The following is a 22,796-nucleotide window of genomic DNA, read 5'->3' on the forward strand; positions in this document are numbered from 1 at the left end:
TACGAAAATTAGAAACTTTGTCAGAAGGAATGCTCCCTCAGCATTATCAACAAATACTGTGTGCTAGAAATGTCAGAAATAGTACTTTTAAATTCTCAGATATTTCGAGCTGAAAACTACTAGAAAAAGTTAGAAAAATATCTCTGAATTTAGAAAAATTTAAGCTCTTGTTGAAACAAATACATTATTCAGTGTAACAGAATCCCTTTCATAAACTAATTCAGCCAATCCTCTGGAATTCACTAAAGTGGGCTTTGCCTTCTATGAACATTTCCAGGCACAGGAAGAGGCACCTTTTCCCAGTCCGTGATGCAGTGGCAGGTATAGGATGTACTCAACCAGATCAAGCCTTTAACTGTCAGTTAAAAAAAAAAATGGTTGAGTGGAACCAAGCCGTTCTGGATCTGAATTGCTCTCCTTTTCCAGACCTTAAAAATGTTTGTATTCCATTCTATGCGTCTTCACCCCCTTGTGTTATTCTCCCCTCTCCCCTTAGGTATTGTTGTTCCTACAGACAGAGGGTTCAGAGGAGAGTTCCATGAATATCTCTGTTGTCATATAACAGCAGCCTCAAATCTCTTTGCTAATTTTTTCTTTGAAATTTGCACATACTGCCCAACGTATATTCAAGGTTCATCCAGAACTATATGATAGCAAATGACAAAAGAACTTGTAATATAGATTCTTTAAAGACTTTCTTTACAATATATTACCTTCCTGTAGAAATTCCCAAGATTTGCATTAAGACAGGTAAATATTTGTGAAAGAGACTGAGAAAGCAGAATGATTTCAAAGTGATGAAATATATTTCTATATGGAAATTCTTTTAAGTTTCAAGCTTGAGGCTTGAGTACCCTTAGTCTAAGGTTCAGGAGACTCAAGCAGTGACACTTGGTAACTCAGGTCTCCACATGCCCTGCAACACAGGGCAACAGAGAGAAGATCGCTAATAAATTTCTCATTCTCACTCCACTGGACACCCTTTGGTATAAGAGTATCTTGAGATGTTCAAGTTCCACAGAACACATTTTCCAAAGTGCTGGGGTAGGGAAGGCTGTCAGATCTCCTACTCAGCAGTATGAAACATCGATTTCAACCTTTGTGTTGTCTGGCAAGAACAAAACCTATTTTTCCTAATGAAATATTCTCTGGCAGCATTAACTGCTATTTTAGATGAGTGAGAAAAATGTGTGTGGGGTAGAGTCAGGAAGAAAATACAAGTCAGGAACACTTCTTTAAAAATTTTCCTTCTCGAAACATATATGTGTTGTGGGTATAGAAACAATTGAGGGGAGAAAGCATTCAATGAGAAAACATTGTATGTGTTAATATGCAAAGAAATGTTAAGAGTTGGAACATATGAAAAACAATACAGCCTACCCAAGCCTGAAGCTATTTAAAATTCCACTTTTTTTGTTCCTTACTTGGGCACTAAAACTCTTTTTCTACAAAATGTTGAATACCACTGCTTTCTTCCTTTTTCTTCTGACGTTTTGCATTGAAAAGTCATTTTCTCTCTCACCAGATTGCTCTCCTATTTTGTTTTGCCAAACTCTCCTTTTTATCCCCCATAAATATCTTCTTTTATATCTGAGCACAGCATCACCATATTGCTCCATTTTCATCTACGGGGGGAAATAGATGGGATAGAAGAGCATGGGGATGTGGGTAAGAGCTGTGACTCAGAGTTGCTGAAAGAAATAGAATCACTGCAGATTTCTCAAGGCATGACATCTCTTATGGCATTTCTGATGCCTACTCTAAGCAAGTTGAGGGCCTTAGTTAGCAGTTGGAGGTAGAAGAGTGGCCTCTGTGTCCACAAATGCAGAAATTAATTGCTATTGTGGGAGGTGACATCCCTGTGCTACCAAATTATCCATCCATCAATTTCACAAATATTTATGACACACCTACTACATGCCAGGTACAGTTCTATGAAATTCTGCTGGTCGCATCTTTCCTTTCAGTCTGATGGCAGCGAGGGGACTTCCTCTAAAATCATTTCCTCCAGATTCTTCCTGGCATCCTATATGGAGGCTTCATTTTCCTCCTCCATATACTGTTGTGTATTTCCTAAGTTAAAAGCTGAAGCTCACAGAGTTCTTATTTTATTAAATTAAGAAAATTTCTAGATGTAAGGAACTAATATCCATGTTTTATTTTCCAAGTAATATTCTTTTATGGCTGAAGTACCTTTTATGTGAGGTAATCATTGTAATTCCTTGAAAACTCAGACAAGACAGGATTTTTTTCACTGGTTCAATGTCAAATTAAATGAAGGCATCAAATGGATTTCCAAATGATTCTATTCTCCGGCCAAAGTCATTTGGTATTTTAATAAGTAATTTGGATGTGGAATAAAGTATTCACATAGGGTAAAATTACCTCAATTACCTACAAACTAACTAACTAGAATTCTAAAATAACTTCAATTTTTTTCCTCGGCACATCACTTTTAGGAGAATGCAGTAAATCACAAGTGAATAAGTTGATACACTAGTATCAGATGCCATGCAGTTCAAAAATAAAGGAAATGCAAAGGAAAAGCCTTTCAGCTTGAGCTTGCCACCAATATTTTTGCTAGGCTCCTCTTGGATTCTCTTCCTTTTCTTTAGGTCCTGGATATGTAAGCGAGTGCTTATTTTTGAAACTGGTTTAGGTTTATGAATATCATCTTCTTGCCTTATTCTTGGTGGGACGGATCATGCTCTTCCTTTTTTTGTTTGTTGTTTTTCAGTCCTCTTTTATTAAGTTGAAACAATTCTACAGTTATTTTAGGACACAAAACTCTTCACATTCAACTTTTGTTTCAGAATTTCCAATAATTTAAACTGGAGTACGCAAATGTGAACGGAAACATTTCGAAATGTAAGCGCACTATTTTGTTGTTAGTGTTAGAGCCTTAGTTCAGCTGAGCAAATATTTAACAAGCCTAAGCACCAAGCCTTGTGGTGGGCGTATTGTGGTATTAATAGTAATTAACTCCAGGCACATATACAAACAGATTATTTCAATGAATCAGATGGGTGATGCAAAGTAGAATGATGAGAGATATTTAGTCCAACCAGGGGATTGAAAGAAATCTTCCTGCAGAATATGATCCCTGATTTAGTCTTGGAAAATGAATATTTTCCAAGCAAAAGCATGGGAAGGGTTTCAGGAAGAGGGAAGAGCATTAGCAGAGCAAAGAGGCATGGAGTTTTTTGGCATTGTATCCCAAAGAAGTACCGTCAATGAAAAAGTATACTGGAGTATCAAGTCTGAGGTGAAGACTAATGATGAGGATGGACAGGCAGGCACTGGACCAATTCTCGAGGTCTTTCTATCTCCTACTGGGAAGATTGACTTTTATTCTAAGGATGATGGACAGCCATTGTTGGGTTGTAAGCAGGAGAATGATATGCTCACGTAAGTATTTTACATAAATTCTGACTGTGCAAGTAAGAAAAATTTTAGGACGACAGGACTGGAAGCAGGGAGACCTGTTAGGAGTCTTTTTTCAACGTTATAGACAAGAGATGACTGGGGACTGGAGTAGGGGATTGGTGGAGGGTCTAGAGATATAGATCTGAGAACTATTCACAATAGAAAATTCACAGAGTATGCTGATTTATAGGATTGGACTCACTTTATAACTCTGTCACATTCTATTTCAAAGCAGAGCTCGGCATAAGGGAGCTCTCTCTTCATGAAAGGCCAAGGGAGTTTCCTGAATCAATGCCTGGACATGGTTGGACAGCACAGACCTCGGAGTCAGTGAGAGCAAGAGCTTCCAGAATATAACCATTTAATATCATCCCACTATTTAGGATGCAGTATAATAACTCTACTACCAATTCCCTTTTTTCTCTCAACTGCCAGCTGTGTTTCTCTTTAATTATATTTAAAAATAACACCTACTTTCAAAGATAACCACATTCAAGCTGCTATTATGGCTGTCTTTTGAGTAACTGAATAAAATCCTCAACATTGTAAACTCCAACCCCTAAGGATTAGATCTCAAACTGCATCACTAAGCTCGAAGAATTCAGGAAAGATGACACCATACAACTCAACGTGTCTTTTCACCAAGTTTCCACCACTACCACTTAAACCAATGTGTTAGAAATTCTACTTGCTAAAGGTCATATTTTTCTGTCAGTGCTGCAGTCTCTGGAGAGGATAGTCAGTGTATCTGGAATGACTCTCGCCCTAATTCAATGCTTACAAGATTATGCAAAAGTTTTCAAGTTAGCCAGGACCAAATACGTGCAGAGTACATCAATTTTGTGTCGAAGCGATCATAGAAATGGGTTCCCACTTTAACTGATTCCACTAATAATGATCCTTCTGTTTGTGGCCTTCATCAAAAGAAGGTAATGACAGAACAGCCACCGAGTCAGCCAAACTATAGAATTAAGGAGTGAGAAAAGCAGCTGGAAAATGAGAGAAAATGGGGGAAAAGATTAAGTTTATAAAAAATATTATTTAATTAGGAATGGGTCCAGTTTAAATGATCCATCTGCAGAACAAGTTCTTGGAAGCATCAGTCCAATCTCATTTAAAATCCAGTTAATTCCCCTTTTATTCTTCTTAGAGAGAGATCAGCAAGGAATACAAAACAAAAAGATTTTTCAGAACCAGTTTACTAACTGACAGTCATTGGAATAATTCTTTTGGTTTGTCTCATTGAGCCAGGATGCTAACATTATTTAAACATATTGTTTTCTATTTATTCTCAGGTTTTTATTTAAATCCCAAAGCTATAACAAGTGTGTAATTTACCAGAGAAAATGAAATTGCTCTTTGTTAAGTACACATTGAAAATCATATGCTACAATATGTATCGTACATTTAGTACAGTTAAAAAAAGCTATATTTTCAAATCCAAATTTGAAACAAATTCAATGCAATTTGGCATGCACTGCAGCATGCAGAGAGATTCCTATGTATTAAATACTTTCTGGTAACAAGTGAAATTTTCTACTTGCTTAAAAATATCAAAACAGGAGAAGGAGATCTTAAATAACAACTCAAATATAAAAATATCTTAAGAACATAAATGGATTTGATATGTTCAAATTTCAATTTGTATGAATATGTTCAATTTGATATGATACCCATACATTTAGGACCACAGACAACGTCCCTCAGATGGGTTGCAGACTGGTATATCTAAGATAGACAAGGGATTCTCTAGAGAACATACCACAAACTCCTGAAAATCAACAACAACCAGACAAAAGAAACTTTACCTTTTTTCTTTTGATTGTAAAAGTCTTCCCCAGTTCCTCTCTTACTTCAACACAGTGTGTTCTCAACACAGATCTTGAAAAGTATCAGTCAGATCACATCCTCCTCTGCTCCAGACCCTCGATGGCTCCCAGCTCACTCACAGGAAGAGCCAAACCCCATAGGAGGTCTGCTGGGTCACCCCCACCTCTCTTCCTCATCTCCAAGCACCCTCTCCCTCACTTTAGTCCAACTACCATCCTTGATCTTCTTGGAACACTCCAATTATGCACCTGCTTCAGAGCTCTAGCAGTTGAAGTTCTGGAATGCCCTTCCTTCGCTTATTTGCAAAGCTTGCTCCTTCCTTTCCTCTTTATCTTTGTCCAGGCCTGTCTAATCATCTGAAACAAATTAGCAACCTCCCTCACCTTCTCTTAGGCCACTTTTTCCCTCCTGCAGAGTACTCATTACCATCTGACAATCTATATTTTTCCTCATTTATTTGTTTACTGTTGCAGTCTCTTCACAAGAGATACATTCTACCAGGGCAGGAACTTTGTCTGTTTTGTCTCTTGTTTTAAATTTTACAGATCGCAGAGGATGCCCTGGTGCAATGTCCATATTGTCCCGTTTTCAGCTGCCAGGAGTGTTGTGTACAGACAGCTCACAGCTGAGCCCCTCTCCAAGTCAAGTCTGCAGCTGAAGAGAGCCACCTGGCCCAAGGTAACACTCCCTTTGTGGGGTCGCCCACATCAGTGATGATCAGTGGTGGAGTGTAAAGGCCCAGCCTCATCATCCCGATTCAGCATAACTCATAGGAACCATCCCATCTTGAGAGCTCCGTATGGGCTCTCTTGTGGCTTTTACTGTGTGTGTGTGGGGAAGATTAGCCTTGAGCTAATTATTTGTTGCCAATCCTCCTTTTTTTGACGCGGAAGATGGGCCCTGGGCTAACATCCATGCCCATCTTCCTCTAGTTTATATGTGGGACGCCTGTCACAGCATGGCTTGATGAGCGGTGTGTAGGTCCATGCCCGGGATCTGAACCTGTGAACCCCAGGCCACTGAAGTGGAGCATGTGAACTTAACCACTATGCTACCGGGGTGGCCCCTCCTGTGGCTTTTTTTTTAACTGCACTAGTTCAGCTTCTTCCTCTGACCAATACTACTTTCTTCTCTTCCATAGATGCTGATCCTGAGAGCACTACTCAGTAAACTTCAAATGCACAAATCTCAATCTCAGAGTCTACTTCCCAGGAAACCCTGCTAGGATCACAGATGAAAAAACTAAAAACAGAGTCTAAGTAACCTGTCCATGGTCACATAGCTGCTAAGTGGGGGAGCCAGGACCAAACCCACAGAGTCTAGATCCAGAGCCTGTGTTTTTAACCACTACTTCCTGCCGCTACTCACATAACCAGATTTTTTCCAAGAATTTAAAGTATATTAAGTACCTTAGAGTGAATACTTACAAAAGAAAATGAATGGGATTAGGATTGGGGGATGAAGGGGAAAATTAATAGAAGAGAATAGATGGTAATCATTATGTGCCATGAACTGAGGAACATGATTAACTTAGATAACAGACAATGACAAAACTTATAGGGGTTTGAGTACTACATTAAGTCTAACAGACGATTTAGAAACAAAAATGAGACTGGGGAGGGGAGTAAGGAGATGGGGTAATGAAATCTCAAATGATTGTTGATAGGATTTATAATTTATATAAGACATAGAATATGTGGTCTGGTGTAGTTGTTGCAAACAGCTATTACAAGAGGTAGGGTAATCTTGTAGAGTATAGTTTCCTTCCTTCCTGAAGTTCAAGGACTCCCTTAGTTACCATACATACTGTTGTTGGAATTGTGGGTAAGATGCTCATCCTTCCTGATCATCATCCACACATCCAAAAGCTGTTATTGTGATTAAACAAATTAATGTTATGATGGTGCTTTTTATAAACCACAGAATGTTTTACAAATAATTATACCTGAATATAGGCATCTTTACAGAGTTGTCTGTTCATGCTCTGACTTCAAGCAGAACTATAATAAAATCTTCCTATTTATTTTAAAAGAATCCCTTTCTAAAAAGCTCAAATCCCCTTAGAAAAACTTTGCAATGCTTATAGCCCTGATGAAAATTCTTCCTTGTAAATATACTGAATCCCTCATACTGTGAATCCCTCCCATTTCTGCATTTTTGGATTTCTGTGGAAACAATATGCCTGCTATTGTAGTTTTAAGAATAATTATTTACTGTTTTTAGATTTTTAACATTATTTCTTATTTCTTCTCTATCTTATATAACTGCAGTTCCTCTGATATTGACACTATGATTTCACTTCTCTTCAAGGTGCAGAGCTAGCCATTCTCCTCTAAATACTGATAACTGTGACTGAATTTGTAGAGTTCTTATCACTATCTCAGTATCAATACTTTAAACCATGGACTTAAAAAATCACTAATTAAAAGTGTCAAACTTCTAATTAAACCCTTCAGAGAAATTATACGCTTAGAGTAAATGGGAATAAAAAGAAAAGGTAATATAAATTCTTTTAATTTCATTTTTAATTTTTTGGAGTTTGAAGTGCTCTGCATTAGTTTATTATAATCATCTGTCCTATAAGTTGATATTATTCTCTTTTACTGATCAAATAAATGAATCTCCAAGGAGACTGAGAGTAAAAATCAAATAGGCATCATTCAAGTCAATTAAAAATCTAGAATAAAATCTCCTGATTCATAATCCAAAGCCATTTCTATCACATTACATACAATAATTACACTTTTCTTAAATATGGTTTTAAAAAATCCATATGAATGATTCGGAAGAAAGTCTGTAACATTCATTTCACATTCTCAAGCAATCTTCTCTAGAAATTCAGACAACTATTACTGTTCTACTAGAAGAAAAAAAGTTAGTTTTATTTTTAAGATGGCAGTCACGTGTGAGAACAAAATACAGCCATGTTGATAACAATGTTCCTTTCTTCTCCTTTTTCATTTTCCATCATTCTCACTTTGTTTCCCGCCTTCTGTTTGCTTTTTGTACTTTTCCAATTTCATTATCCATTGTGTTCCTCATTCTTTCTACCTCGATTTCATTACTCCATTGCAATATTGTTTCTCTTTGAGGTAAAGAGAAAGTAAAATGGATTCCAACACATGAAAAGCTGAGATAAGATTTCAATTGCAGTTCAGATGGCTATAAGCTCATCTCTAGGCAGCTCTCAGGTGTGGGACAGCAAAAGGGAGGATTGTTTCTGCTGTCTCCCTGTATGTATTACCCTGGAAGAATCTCAGACCTTGCATACATGGTAGTATTTCTTTATTGAATCAATATTTCAGCTGAAGCTGCTTACAATTGATGTCTGTCAGACTTTGGCTGTAACGTGAACCCAGTGGAGAACATACATGGTGAGGCATACTGTGCTTGCCAGAGTTGACCACGACAGTAAGGTGGAGAAGGTACAAACAGAGGTCAGGAAAGGGAATGTGTATGGCAACATGGAAGAAAAACCTAACTTTGCCTTACATAAGAATATTTTATGGAATAAATATTCAGTTTCTTGTCATTTACAGTATATTTAACATTTGATTTCTGCAGGGGATTATTTTTCTTTTGATAATTAGAATCATAATTTTTCCCATTGTGTGCTGAAAAGAGAATTTACATGTAATCTCCCTGGGAGTAAAGAATTGTGCCACATTTGGCTTTACAGTTCCAGAAACCTTGCCACGGTACCCAGGTTATGTTAGGCTTGTTCAATTCAACCAAATTCCTAAATATCATCAAATCCACATTAGAAACATAAGGATTTTTAAAAAATGATTTTTAGGTTCTTAAATTTCTTACAATGCTGTTTCCCAGTTTTTAGCAATCCACATAATCAGAAATAGCAGCCTAGGGTCTACAATTTGTTACAGTGTAAACATTTCTTGTTCTCACCAAAATGTATATGAAGCAACTGTCTTAATTATGAACACCCCAGTAATATTATACAAGGATAATTGGCACAGGACAATTTTGCAGGACAAATTTGAGGACAAATTTTATTTTATTTAAATAAAAACAAATAATAACTGGTTTTGTATACTGAAGTTACCATAATAACAACTACTTGGATAATTAAAATAAAAATCAGGCTTTCTTTATACAAATAATGGATGTAAATCTAATTTGATTTTTTGCTGTATATATCTGACATTAATCTATTAAAGAATTCTCTTAAAACTATATAATTATATAATTTGTATAAATGGACCCAGTGCTTCATTTTATCTCATGAAACAAAAGTATACCCATTGTTTCTATGCTGTGTATCTTAGAGACATTTATTTCTATAGACATTATCATAAAACTCCTCATGAGATGTTATTGAAATTTAATTGTGGATTCTTCCAGACCTATAGCAGGATAATACATTTATAATTATTTTAACGGTTAAAATATAGTTTTCATTTTACTACACTTTTTTTATTTTTAGGAATCTATCAAAAATCCAATCAATCCAGAAATATTTTTAAAAGAGAGTAAAGGAATATATTCATAGCTTTGTCTTTATAATATGACTGAAAGACTTTGAGAGAAAAGCAGGGGTTAAAAATTATCCTTTAACCGCCCACACACTTCTGGATTTTGAGAGCAGGCTCCTTTAACACTTTTTTCCTACTGCAGTATTTGTTGCTTAAGGAAGTCTGTGGGTGGATAAGATGTTATTATCCCTCCTACACACACCCCTTTTCTTATTTACAACATTAAATCTCCATATATAAGTACTTGAAACACCAACCCCTTTCTTTCAACTACTTTCTGAAATTCTTTGGAATTTGGTCCACGCGTTACCGCTTATCACCTTCCTATAGGACACATATATAGTTAATTATAGTTTATACTGAATTTTTTTCGAGTGGTAGCCTGTCCAAAAGGTTATTTGATGTACACGCTTTTGCAAATAAACATTTTTTTTTAAAACAGAATTCCATAAACAGCAGGTCTTATGTTCAAAACTCATAACACAAAATTATGCTTTGTATTAATGAGTCTTCTTAAACACTAAGAGGGTACAATCACCGAAATGGGAAAAGCCAACCTTTAAGATTGGTGGGCCGTATTTGTCTCTTATTAACCTACAAATTACCTTTAGGAATAAATGCACATGTGCAGATCATGTTGGAGACACAGTAAACATGATTTACCTAAATAATGTTAGCCCCTTGAATTGTTTTATCTCAATAAATAGACCAATAGATTTTAAAACTCTCTATAAAACATACACTAACAAGTTAACACATTTTATGAAACCTTTTATTCCTTTCATATTGTAGTAAAAATGTTCCCTCAAATGCAATACATAACAGATATGCCCTTGTGCAAATGGGTTAAACTTAAATTATTTTAAAAATAATCAGGTCTAATCTTCATTGCTAATGTAATATTCATTCATTGTAAAAATATAGGACAATCTAAAGAAAGTAAAAATTGATGTATTTTTAACGTGATTTTGGATTTGGAGGTTTAATGATATCATTTATGATAGTCACACATATAAGCATTTTGTAAATAAATTTGTTCACTTCACTTTTCAGATCAATGCACTCCAGTTTGGAATTATATTATCTTTTGTTAAAAGAAATTGTAAAAATAACCATTAACCATCCAAAGTGCTTGCAAAGAAGCCCCAGTTATTAATTAAATACACATTATTGAGAATATAACCTATAGACCAGTTAGAACAATCACAGGGACTTCAACCACTTCTGGTTAATTCAAAGGAAACTGATTCTGCTCCTCTGATACCTTGTTAATAGGAACTCTGTCAGAATACAGAAGCAAGTCATCCTCCGTATAGCAGAAGTAGCGAGTCAAGTACATTTTATGTACAATCCAATGGATATTCACTCTAAACTAGGTTTTTAGGTTGTCATTATTAAGCTTTTCTGGCATTTTGTAATAGAGTAAAAAAATTAAAGAAAATTAAAACCATTAGTATTTCAGAGCAAAGTAACACACAGACTAAAAAAAAATAATTCAGTAAAAACCAAACCAAACCAAACAAAAACGCTGTTCAATCTCTGATTTAAAAAAAAAACAGTTTACACAGCTGGGAGTAAATAATCATTTACCACAACTTTCAGAACAATAACTCTTTAAAAAGAATACAACTCAGAATTAAATGGGTTATATGCTTTTTTTTTTTTTCCCCTAAAGCAATTATCTCTTAAGAAGTTGCTTTGTTTTTTTCTCTGAGTTACTAAAAAGCACCTATAATTGAAAGGAACAGAACAAATAAAAAAGGAGAAAAAAAAAAGGAAAGTAGTTTCCAACTAATGTACAAAATTTAAGTTAGAAACATCATACTCATGAGATTAAAACTGTTTCCTAAAAACATTAGCTTACTCAGATCACAGGATAACATAATGAACCAAAGATTTCAATATAAAATGCAACAAGGAAGAGTGGGCATGACTTCACTTCCACTATCATGTGCTAATTACAATGAATGAAAGCTGGGAACTAGTGTCTGAAACATAAACCACACCTTATTATTTAAAAAAATGAAGAAATGATGTATGATATGAGGAGGAGACTCAATTAGAAGAAAGTATATTGTGATATTTCAACAGAAAGATCAATGAAGATATTCTGTGTTTTGTAGACTGGTTTGTTAAATTTTGTTTTCAAAGATGCTAAAAAATCAACGAGACTTGTATGAACAGTAGAACAGTTGAAGCTCAACACAATATCTGACAAATTAGGTAGTCTACATATAAAACTAAATAGCTGGAAAATATACAGAATTTTGCATAGAAACTACTTCCTTCCAAAAGCAACATTTTTTAAGTTGATTAATTTCTTAATATTTCAATGATGAAACATCTACTCAAGGAACTATCTTTTTTCCCTTTCTTTTTCTCTCTAAGATTTAATTTGTTCTAGAAGCTCTTCTTCTCAAAACCTCTAGGAACGTTTTCTTAGGAATACTATATTAATCAGCTACAGAAAAAACAAACAAACAATTTCCTAGAAGGTAGTGAAAGACTGACCTGACATCGAATGACCGTCCACTATCATGTGACACTGAAACCCATTTCATGCTCTCGTGGTACTGAATCTTGACTCCTGTTCAGCTTTAGACTTTATGGAAAAAAAACTGTGCCCCAATATGCTGTTCTAATCGTATTCTCTGGGTATTTTGCTTATTTGGCTAGTGAAGCCTTTCATTACATAAAGTGATTTGATAAATCTTTCAAGTGTTGCCCAAACTAGATAAGGTGTGCAGTAGAAGAACTGACTTTCCTGAATCCAAGGCCTTCTTCTCTTTATCTTTTATCAAATTTTGCATTTAAAAACTAAAATTTACTTGGAACCATACATTTAATTGTTTTATACAACATAAGCAAGGCCTTGAGAGAATGCTTGTGTTTTTATTCTTTCTCTTTTTATTATTCTCGTTGAAATTATACCTAGTTTTTGTTTTCTTCTTGTGTATAAAGGTGAGATTTTGCTTGGATTTCATTTCGAAAAGCATTTTGGGAAATTTACAATGAAGATTCAATCCATAAGTAAAATCTTATTTGGCAGTTAAGTACAACAGATCAAATGTGGAAAGTTTCTGCCTCTCTCTTATCTTATATACTTCCTTAAACACACAACTAAATAATGAAAACATAAATGTTATTTTAGTAAAAAAACTATAGATTAATTAAAAAGTAAAGAGACTATCTTTTCATTGGCTTAAATTTTGTTTATCTTTTTTACTTTCCTTTTATGAATGAAAGCTCCTTCAGTTTCAAATTAATATTTTGATAAGATTCTGTTTAAATGATAGTTATGTATGTGTTAATATTAATACCTAGTAATTGAGGGCAGTATTATATGTTTTAAAAACTCAATATTTAAATGATTTCCTCATGAGTTTTCTGCCTTTCCAGTATGCTTGGAAGCTTCTGTTAGGAAGATTTCACATGTATATCTATCTCAAAGATAACTCAGACACAACAAATAAAAGAATAAGGAAGATTAGATGGAGATGGAGTTCTTAAGTAAGGTTCATAAATATATCTAATAATTTGCATAGCATATACATTTACTTAATAAGGAGAATGATAATTTTTTGTCTTCTCTTTTCCTAAAATACAAAATGCAAATTTGTATCAGATATCTGTAATGGTAAATATATGAGTACATATCCACAAAGAATATCCACGTGTAAGTTTTCAAATATATAAAAAGGCAACTCCTACCTCCATCCCCAGATCCTGATCCTGCATCTGGGGGGAAAAAGAAATACTTCGTTGTTGCTTGAAAAACATATTCAAAAATATTTAAGACATTTTTAAAATTCATGTTTACTTTCTTCATTAAGACAGTAGTATAATCGAGAAAACGACTAGTATTTAATCTGAAAATGTATATTCACATCAATTTAAAATAATTTCTATAACATAACAAAATAAATTCTGTTATTTTCATTCTTAAACTTTATGAAAAAAAGTATTATCTAGCTTTGGAATAATTCCTAAACTTGACTATGCAAAATCTCTCACATTTTTATTTTATTCAGGATGCATTTGGTGCCATTAACAAAAAAAATGAAAATGAAATGCTTATAACAAGTCAGTGAGATTAAGAAATAAAACAGTCTAAGACATGTGGCAAATAAACTCATAATTAACGCTTATATTCTTGTAAATCACAAAGAGAAAAACAGTTTAAAAATGAGTATCTTTTTATATAATTGCTAATATGTTTTCCAAATACCACAATTCTGGATGAGTCTATCTGCAACCAACAGCATCTTTTGTTTTTGAAATCAGCAGAAAAGTGAGCTTAACTTTTGTCTTTGTGATTAAAATTGGATATACCCTAGGTGATGCTGGCAGAAAAAAACAATAACTTCCCTTCTGCCTTTCTCTTTCTCCACTTCCTCTCTCCCCTCCCTCCCACATAATTATAACTGGTCAAAGTTGTCTATTTTGGAGAACTCAGTTCCCAGAAACATCCAGTTTTCTAGTTGGAGTCAAGACCGTTGAGTTTCCATCCGCTTCCACCTGTTAAGTGTAGACATCATTTTCCTTATGCCTCCCACTTCTTCCATTCTAAAAACATTTGTTTATGTATTTTTAATGTTAACATTGGGAAATAAGACTAATACCGGTATTGTCTGTCTGATATACCCTTATTTTACACTGAAATCTCAACCAGGGTTCAAGACCTGCACCAAATGCCACTTCCATGAATTTGTGTTTGCTGTGTTAGTCCAATTAAAATAAAACTCCTTCTACTTGCTTGTCTCCATGACACTTTCCTGAGAGGCCCATCATATAAAGAAGCGTAATGCATGAAAATCCACAGAAGGCTGACACATACTGAAGAATGGATGCCTCCCCAATAGTCCTCTGTATCATCATGTTAGGCATTAGCACTGCCATGAAGGAGCAGTAGTTTGAATTGTCAGCCTTGGTGGAGACTCACATTAACTAAAATCACAGGATCTAACCTTGTATGGAATCAGAATGTCAGGTCATTAATTAACTGCTAAGGTGACTAAGGCATATGTCTTTGGGCCAGCATATCCTTTTCTTAAAGGCAAGCTAATTGGTAAAACAATTTATAATAACAACCTTCTTAGTAAATGTAGAATCAAGTAAGGATTTTAATATGATTTGACTGTTTAATGATAACAGATCAAGAAAGGCTGATACATTCATCTCCATAACAGGAGACTAGCCCTGTCAACTGAACTGATAATCATGTCAGGGCACCATCACTTGGATGGGACAGTGCCCGAATGGTCAATGTTTGTCATGTCTCCTTTTTTATACTTTCACAGCTAAAATTTTAACTGACTTTATTTGAATTAATTTGAAAGCTTAATCATCAGAGGCTAATAACAGGTTATACTATTACAGCACTAGTACATTCTACCTGTTTTAGTTGAATGTGCATAGTTTCTTTTCCCTTTCCCACTAAGACCACAAATTTCTTTAAATCAAGGACCATGTCTTGTTCAGCTTTCTATACTTACATGCACTTAAGAGGAAATGCATAAAAGCTTATGGATTCCAAGCTCTCAACATTATTCATTGGATGACATAAAGAATGTTATTCAATCTTCTTAAGCTTATTTGTCCTCTATTCAGTGGGTAGAGTAATGTCTATCTCATTGGACTATTTTGAGGATTACTGCACAATAGCATATTTTAAATGCTTATCATTGTGTCTGGAACATAATAATTAAAATTTTGAATAAATATCTTTCCTATTCATCTATAGGTTTTCTAATAAATACATTGTTGTTAGTCCTGTCCAGTTGATTTGACTCCCAGTGACCCTGTATATTAGCAGAGCAGAACCTTGCCCCATTTTTTTGCACCATTGTCTCATCTTCTGGAGCTATATCAGACAATGCTCCACTGTTGTTCATAGGGTTTTCATGGACAATTTTTTTGGAAGTTGGTGGCCAGGTCTTTCTTCCTAGTCTGTCTGAGTTTGGAAGCTCCACTGCAACCTGTCCACTATGGGCGACCCTGCTGGTATTTGAAATACTGGTGGCATAGCTTTCAGCATCACAGCAACACTCAGCCACCACAATATGACAACTGACAGGTGGTGCGGTTCCTTGACCAGGAAGCGAACCTGGGCCACGGTGGTGCGAGTGCCAGATCTCAACCACTAGACCGCCAGGGCTGGCTTAAAATAAACAAATACATATGGCTAGAGAAAATCGAGAAAAATGGCAGACAGATTTTGGATTATATTTCCCAAGTATATTTCTAAAAATTCGAGGGGCATGGTCCTTAAGACAATTTGTGTTTGATTTGACCCAAATTAAGTAGCTAGGAAAGAAAATGATGGAAACAAGTGGCCCTTTAAGACCATGGCATCATTATGAAATAGTGATGGGAAGCTTTAATGGTTTCTCTACTATAAGATGAGTCATCTTGGCAAACCAAAGTTAAGTAGCCTACTAAAGCCTTATTAGTGAAGAAGTCATGCTGTTGGACCTGAATCTAGGCTCCCAGTCAATGCATTTCTTATAAGACAAAACGTGAAATTGACAGTGAGGCTATTGAGAAGACTGCCCAATAGGAAATCATTTTCTGGACAAAAAATTATTTGTAAGTTCAATTAAATATAATAAATAGAAAGTTCTATCTTCCACTGCCTTTATTCCTAGAGATCACAACTTGCCACCTCCACTCAGTGTCAAATAGCATTAAAAAATAAATGGAAATCTATGAGGAAAAGAATGAGAATCTCTTTTAGATCAAAAAGTCAGAACTTCAATTTATTTACAGTCAGACCTGGTTAATCAAAATTACTTTGGTCCCTCTATCATTATTCAGACCAAAAACATTTTAGATTACCAAGTCAATGGAAGATGCATTCATCAAGACTGGATTACTAATTAAATCCTGCAGAAATCTAAGTCTGTGAATGAGCTAGGGATGGATTACTCAATTGTGATTAAATTTTCTACTTGGCTAAGTATTTATTTTCACAGTATAACCAACACATTAGAGACTAGAGTAGAAAGACTTGAATGAATCAGGAGAATGTGATGGCATGTGCTGACAAGAAGTTGGAGGTTGGCAAGTAAGAAAGAGAGATTTTGGTATCAAACATTGTTAGCGATAACCATAACTTCATGGCTATTATGACTACTGCCTTATGATCCTCATTTGACTATTGTCAGAGACAGACAGATATCCTATTTGATGTTGAATAAGCAAATCTTTTCCTCGGTATCCTCCAGTATTTGACTACATCATTCCTGGTTTCTGGGAGTCAGAGGATTCATTTTTTTTTTTTTTCTATTCCATTTGTCCTAAAGTGTGATTTACCATTTTTTGTTCATTAGGTATGGGAGATTGATTTTTCATAAGTAGTTTGCTCCTTGTCTTTTTTTTTTCCATCCTTAATATGAGAGTAGCATGCTGGTCCTCCACCTTTCCTCCTGGGGAAGATGGTCCCACGTCGCTGTTACTTTCACTCCCACTCACAGATCCAGCAGCAATGACCTGTTTGCTTTAGCAAATAAGAAGCAAGTGGAGCACTACTTCAGCTTGCCTTCCCATCGCCCTTCCAGAAAGTACATTCACATTGTGAGGCAAAGAATCATGTCGGAGACAAGACAACTTAAGAATTGAAACCAAACCAAAAAGCCTACATTATTGCCCACGAGGAATGATACCATTCTCTTCCGCTAGTTCTTAGAAACTTTGGTAGTCACCAGTACAACTTGGATCATTATCAGTTATTAACAATCAATAGACTTAAGATAATCTTTTAAAGAATATGAGACTTTCTCCTTGCTCATTTACCACCTTGCCCCAGCCATCACACACAGAACTTTTAACATAATATCCAAGAATAGAAATACCTGTTAACTAAAAGAGGGATTTTTGCAATGAAATAGACTGTTCCTGGCACTATTCTACATTTCCATTTTTTGAAGAAAGTTCATGTTTTATATCATTATTTTTTTTCCTGAATATGCTTATATCATCCAATTCCTCAGAAATTATGACTTTCCAAAAAGATGCTTATTTGCCATTAAGGACAGCTATCACGGGACACTAAAGTTTCTTTAATATATGTGATTTTAATGTCTCCAGCCTAACCTGAGAACTCAGCTTCATTTTAAAGCATTGCTTTATCAAGGTGGGCTTCATTCCTCTTGGTTTTTGTTTGTTTGTTTGTTTGTTTGTTTTTCTGCCTGTAATGCTGTTCAGCTCCAACAACTTCTGTACACAAAAGGAAAACCTGAAAAGTTCAGGAGCTAAGGAAGTCACTCTTCCTCCTATCTATCTTTCTCATAAGGTTCTTGGTACAATATAATTAAAAAGCTTTGTGGAATCCCAGGCTGACTGTGTCAGAAAGGACAGATGTCGTTAGAGGTAATGCCCATCACCAATATAGTCTTCAATGTAGTCTGCTCCAGACTAAGAAGAGCATTTTGTAGAGCTGCTAAGGGTAGTCACATCTTAACTTCTGAACTAAATCTGCAAAGCTGTCCTCCAGCAAACCAACCAACAAACAAATTTTATCCACGCATAGATAGGTTGCTATATAGGGCAGTCAATCTAGACTTCTAATTATATTATTCAACTATCTGCACTTCATTAAATAACATATGTATTAAAATCTACCAACATCCTTATGGTAGATTTTCTCTTTCTTCCAGAAGTGATTTGAAATGTAAAAGACATAGAATAGGAATAATGCATGCTTTGTACTAAAGAATAAGAGGCCTGTCTAGCCAATATACAGTCTAAATTATTTATTTGGAGATAACACAACAGGAAAGGCAAGGCATGGTTCTTGGATTCAGAATCCATTCAGAGGGTTTTAGGGAGTCTTCAGCATCACATACATACCTGTGGCACATGATCCTTCAGACACCACCAGTATCTCACTCTGCTGTTTGCACGCAGCCTGCCGAAGGTAACACTCATTCTGGTAGCTCTCCCCATTGGAGCCACACACAGGCACATAGTCACTGTTGCACTGGGGGACACACAGATGTAAGCCTATGGTTAGTACTGGAGTCTGCATGCCTCTGACATCTTGAACAGAAATAATCATTTACAAAAGAAAACACTTGTCTTCGTTTATAGTGATCCCCATTGTATCCATTAAGTCTTTGACCTTGCAAGGGCATCATTCAAAGATACACAAAAGCAATGTCAAGTCAGCCAATCAGTCATTTGATTCAGATAGAGGGAAAAAAGCTTCTAAATTGTTCAGGCAATTCCAACATAGTGATTGGAGAAGAAATACTAAAATGATATAGCAATAACTGTATCAATATTATTTAATATTGCTTTTCTGATATATGGCCCATCTGGCTTGGTCGAAAAAAATCAAAACATGCTACAATATTCAAGCTATTCAAAAACAAGTAATGTCTATCTGTGCTTGGAGCAGAAATATACAGCTGAAATACCAAAGAATTCAGTTACTGCTGAGTATGTTTTTTCTCTGTTGAATTTTAATCTTTACAAATTGCTAAATATGTGGATAAGACATTTGGACTACTAATTATTTTTTATATATTTTTAGATTATTGGATATTGATGTAGATACAGTGTAGAGAGAAATAATAGAATATGGAATACAGGAAAAAATTCAACAACTACTGAACTATATGTAAACTTTATTGACTATTCAAAAGTATGACGATTAATATATATTTCATAAAGAGAAAAGTTCATTTTTATAACAACCTCATTACAAAAAAGTACACATTTTAGAATGAAAATTAGGCAACCTACGTGATATACTCATCATAATATAATCACCCTCTAAAGCATTAGAGATACTTGGCTGTGTCCTATACCTGTTAATTATGCCAGAGATGTGATTATCTCATGATGACTACCACTGATGCACTTCATTGTTTAATTATAACAAATGTAATGATCAAGACGATTATTTATAAATACTCATCTATGCCAGAAAGTAAGTAAAGCAAATCTAACATACACATGCTATATGAAAACACTTTTCTGTTTTCAATGTCTTATTAAAATATTTGGGTTTTTGAGGCACTGTAAATTCATAACACATACAAAATGAGCCAACAACCTAGTGAGATGGCTAGGAAAGTTTTAATATATATGATAATAAACCTAAACTCTATCATAAGTTCAATTCAACTTAGGGATTTATGCAAAAAAAAAAAAAATAAGAGAGCAAATCCCCAATAAGTTTATAATCTGATGATAAAAACCTGAGATTTATTTTTTTACTCTATTTCTTTACAATATCTATACTTTCTCCTTCCCAATCAACCATTGAACTCTCGTTCTTTGCCTTTATATAATAATGGCTTAATCATCCTAAAAATTTATAAATGGTATAAGCCAATGTTCTCTGAAATGAAAGTCTTATTTTATGAGTCTTATTTTGTATCTATTACTGAAAAACCTGAATACAATTTTTTACTAATTGTGAAATACTTTCCTCCCAATAGTAAATCCAAATTGTTATGACACTCATATTATGATCATCATAATTGCTAACATGGTGATTTAGATATTTAATCATATCTATTTAGAAATTATTTAAATATGTTTAAAATAATAAATATTTTAAACATGACATATTTTAGAAATCTTTGTTTCTATAATTTCTAATCTAGACATTCTGGAAGCCCTCTATACAATAATTCCTTTCCATGATTACACCATTGGCTCCCACACTCAGTCCATCCACATGATTATATTTTAAAAATAATTTATTTATTCCCCCCCCCCAAAGCCCCAATACATAGTTGTATGGCATAGCTGCACATCCTTCTAGTTGCTGTACGTGGGACGGGGCCTCAGCATGGCCAGAGAAGCGGTGCATCGGTGCGCGCCCGGGATCCGAACCCGGGATGCCAGCAGCAGAGCGCGTGCTCTTAACCACTAAGCCACAGGGCCGGCCCTACATGATTATATTTTAAAACTGTTTTGCTTGGAACTTTTCACTAATGAGGATCTTTAACTCAATAGGGACTCAATAACTTCCGGTCAGGTGATACCTGTGTAAGGACTGCCTTCCACAAGCTTTCCAAATACGTATATATACATTTTAACTTACATCTGAAAATTGACCTACCGCAAGACTGAACATCTTCATCGCTACTGAAGAAAAAGGGCAATAGCAAAATGCCAGTGAAGAGCTGAATTTTCCAATGAGCAGTTCTGAGGAGACACCAAATAAATGGGGCTGGTGCTCATGTCAGAAACATGTCCAAGGAGGCAGGTGGATGGATAGATGCTTAATAAATGTGCTGTGTTCAAGACCAGGGACAGGAGAATGTAGGGAGAATTTGAGGACTCACTAACACTACAATGGTGTCTGAGTACATGGAGGACAGACCAGAAAGAAGCGAATAGCTGGTGACATATTATAGTCAGTAGACTTGCTGACCCTTTCAGTAGGCAGAAGAGAGTCATAATTAGTGTGGATGGCTGGACTAGTTAGCTTCTCATTCTTGGGTCCTAGCATTCTTGTTCTTGGTTACTTTTTAATCTCTACCTTCAACCCTGGTTACGACACTGTGTGTAGACTATTTGGGTGCACATTTTATTCTTTGCAATCCCTAAGATTTCTCTATTTATCCTTCTCATCTACTTCTGCAGATTACTCAGATGTAATCAGTGGATGGGGAGTGAGGGGTGGCAAGTATTTATTATCTCTGTCAAGTGCTAGTACACAATGCTGATATGCATCTTAAAATATCGAATAAACTGATAAAGTGCTCGTATGCCACTTCTGAGGGATGCAGTAAGCCAAATGTGAACAGTGCTAAAAACAGAGCTGCCAAGTTTCATGCACAAGCCAAAAGAGAGATTTGTATGGAGCTGAAAAGAGCTTAACCGTAGATTATCAGCAAGATGCTTTTGGCCCTTAGTACCATGACTTGCACACATTAATATGAATAACACAAGGAGGAAGCAGACTCTAAATCATTAAGGCTCAGGAGTGGAAATCTGGTCCTAGGTTCTCCCATTTCTCTCACTGCCTTGGGGTAGGACCCTGTGTATATCACTCAACAATGAAACAGTTGACAAGTTTATAGCTCAGTTTCTCCATTTGAAGTGGTTAACTGGGGCATTTGGAAGGATTAACAGAGTCATGTTTTTAAAACACTTTAGCATATTCATCTATAAAAAAGAAATGTAAATTATTTGCCTTTCATACTATGTATTTTAACTAGCAGCGTCATCATCTAACACAGACACTAAAACATGCATGTCTAAAATTAGAAAAATGAAAGAAAACAGGATAACCCTGGGCATAAAAATAGGCTAACTACTACATTAAAATATGCTAAATTGTTGGAAATAGCTTTTAGTGGTAATCATGATACTGCTCAGTTTCAGATGAAGGGACAGATTCAGATGTTAAGTGACTTGCTAAAGGCCACGTAGTTGGCTGGTAAGAGAAAAAACAAGACTCAGGCCCAGATGGTTAGGCCCATAAATGTATGTGTTGTGCAAACTTCCTCTGAGGGGAAAAGGGATTCTATTTTTTTTAAGATGTTTTAAAAATCTTAAGTTTATTTTCCAAATACATGTTTTTTAGTACAATGATTTTGTTCCAAAATGTCCACATTGCTTAAGAAAGCAGCTACATGCCACACTAGTGGATTCAATGACTTGACACCGTAGAATATTTGAAATTCATTTTGTGAAAAATGAAAAAAAAAATTTATGTGAGAAGTTTTTCACAATTTATTGCTTGTTTGGATAATAAGGATTTCTTTTAGCTGAGATTTCAGCTTCTAGAAGCTATGCATAACTTATGTTTTATGTATTGTCGGCACCTTCCACAGAGTCTGGCATGTAGAAGGTGCTCCACAGATGTTAAGTGAATTCTGTTATATTCCCAGCTGTCAAAGGCTTAGGAATACTGGCTTAGGATATGGCATGTTTCTCTTCCAAAAAATAAATAAATAAATAAATAAACAAGACAACCTGCATATGTTCCAATCCTTTGATCATTCCATAGGTAACTTTTACTTCTCTGTGATTACATTTCTTTATTTGAAAAAACTGTTATGATTTTACAAGAGTGGGTAG

The 22,796-nt window shown here is 35.2% G+C and overlaps 1 protein-coding gene across 1 annotated transcript in view; it reads right to left on the reverse strand.

The window, feature by feature from the left end:
* The window catches only part of TMEFF2 (transmembrane protein with EGF like and two follistatin like domains 2), a 233,067-nt gene that overhangs the window by 203,688 nt on the left and 6,583 nt on the right, over positions 1–22,796 (reverse strand). Inside the window, exons 3-4 of the mRNA XM_004426747.3 lie at positions 18,600–18,729; positions 13,461–13,487 (exon numbers count right to left, since the gene is read on the reverse strand). Coding sequence (XP_004426804.1) covers positions 13,461–13,487; positions 18,600–18,729 — 157 coding nt within the window. The remainder of the gene's footprint in view (positions 1–13,460; positions 13,488–18,599; positions 18,730–22,796) is intronic.

The sequence above is a fragment of the Ceratotherium simum genome, chromosome 9, assembly GCF_057802395.1.
Source record: "Ceratotherium simum simum isolate JZ-2026a chromosome 9, ASM5780239v1, whole genome shotgun sequence".
Lineage (NCBI taxonomy): Eukaryota > Metazoa > Chordata > Mammalia > Perissodactyla > Rhinocerotidae > Ceratotherium > Ceratotherium simum.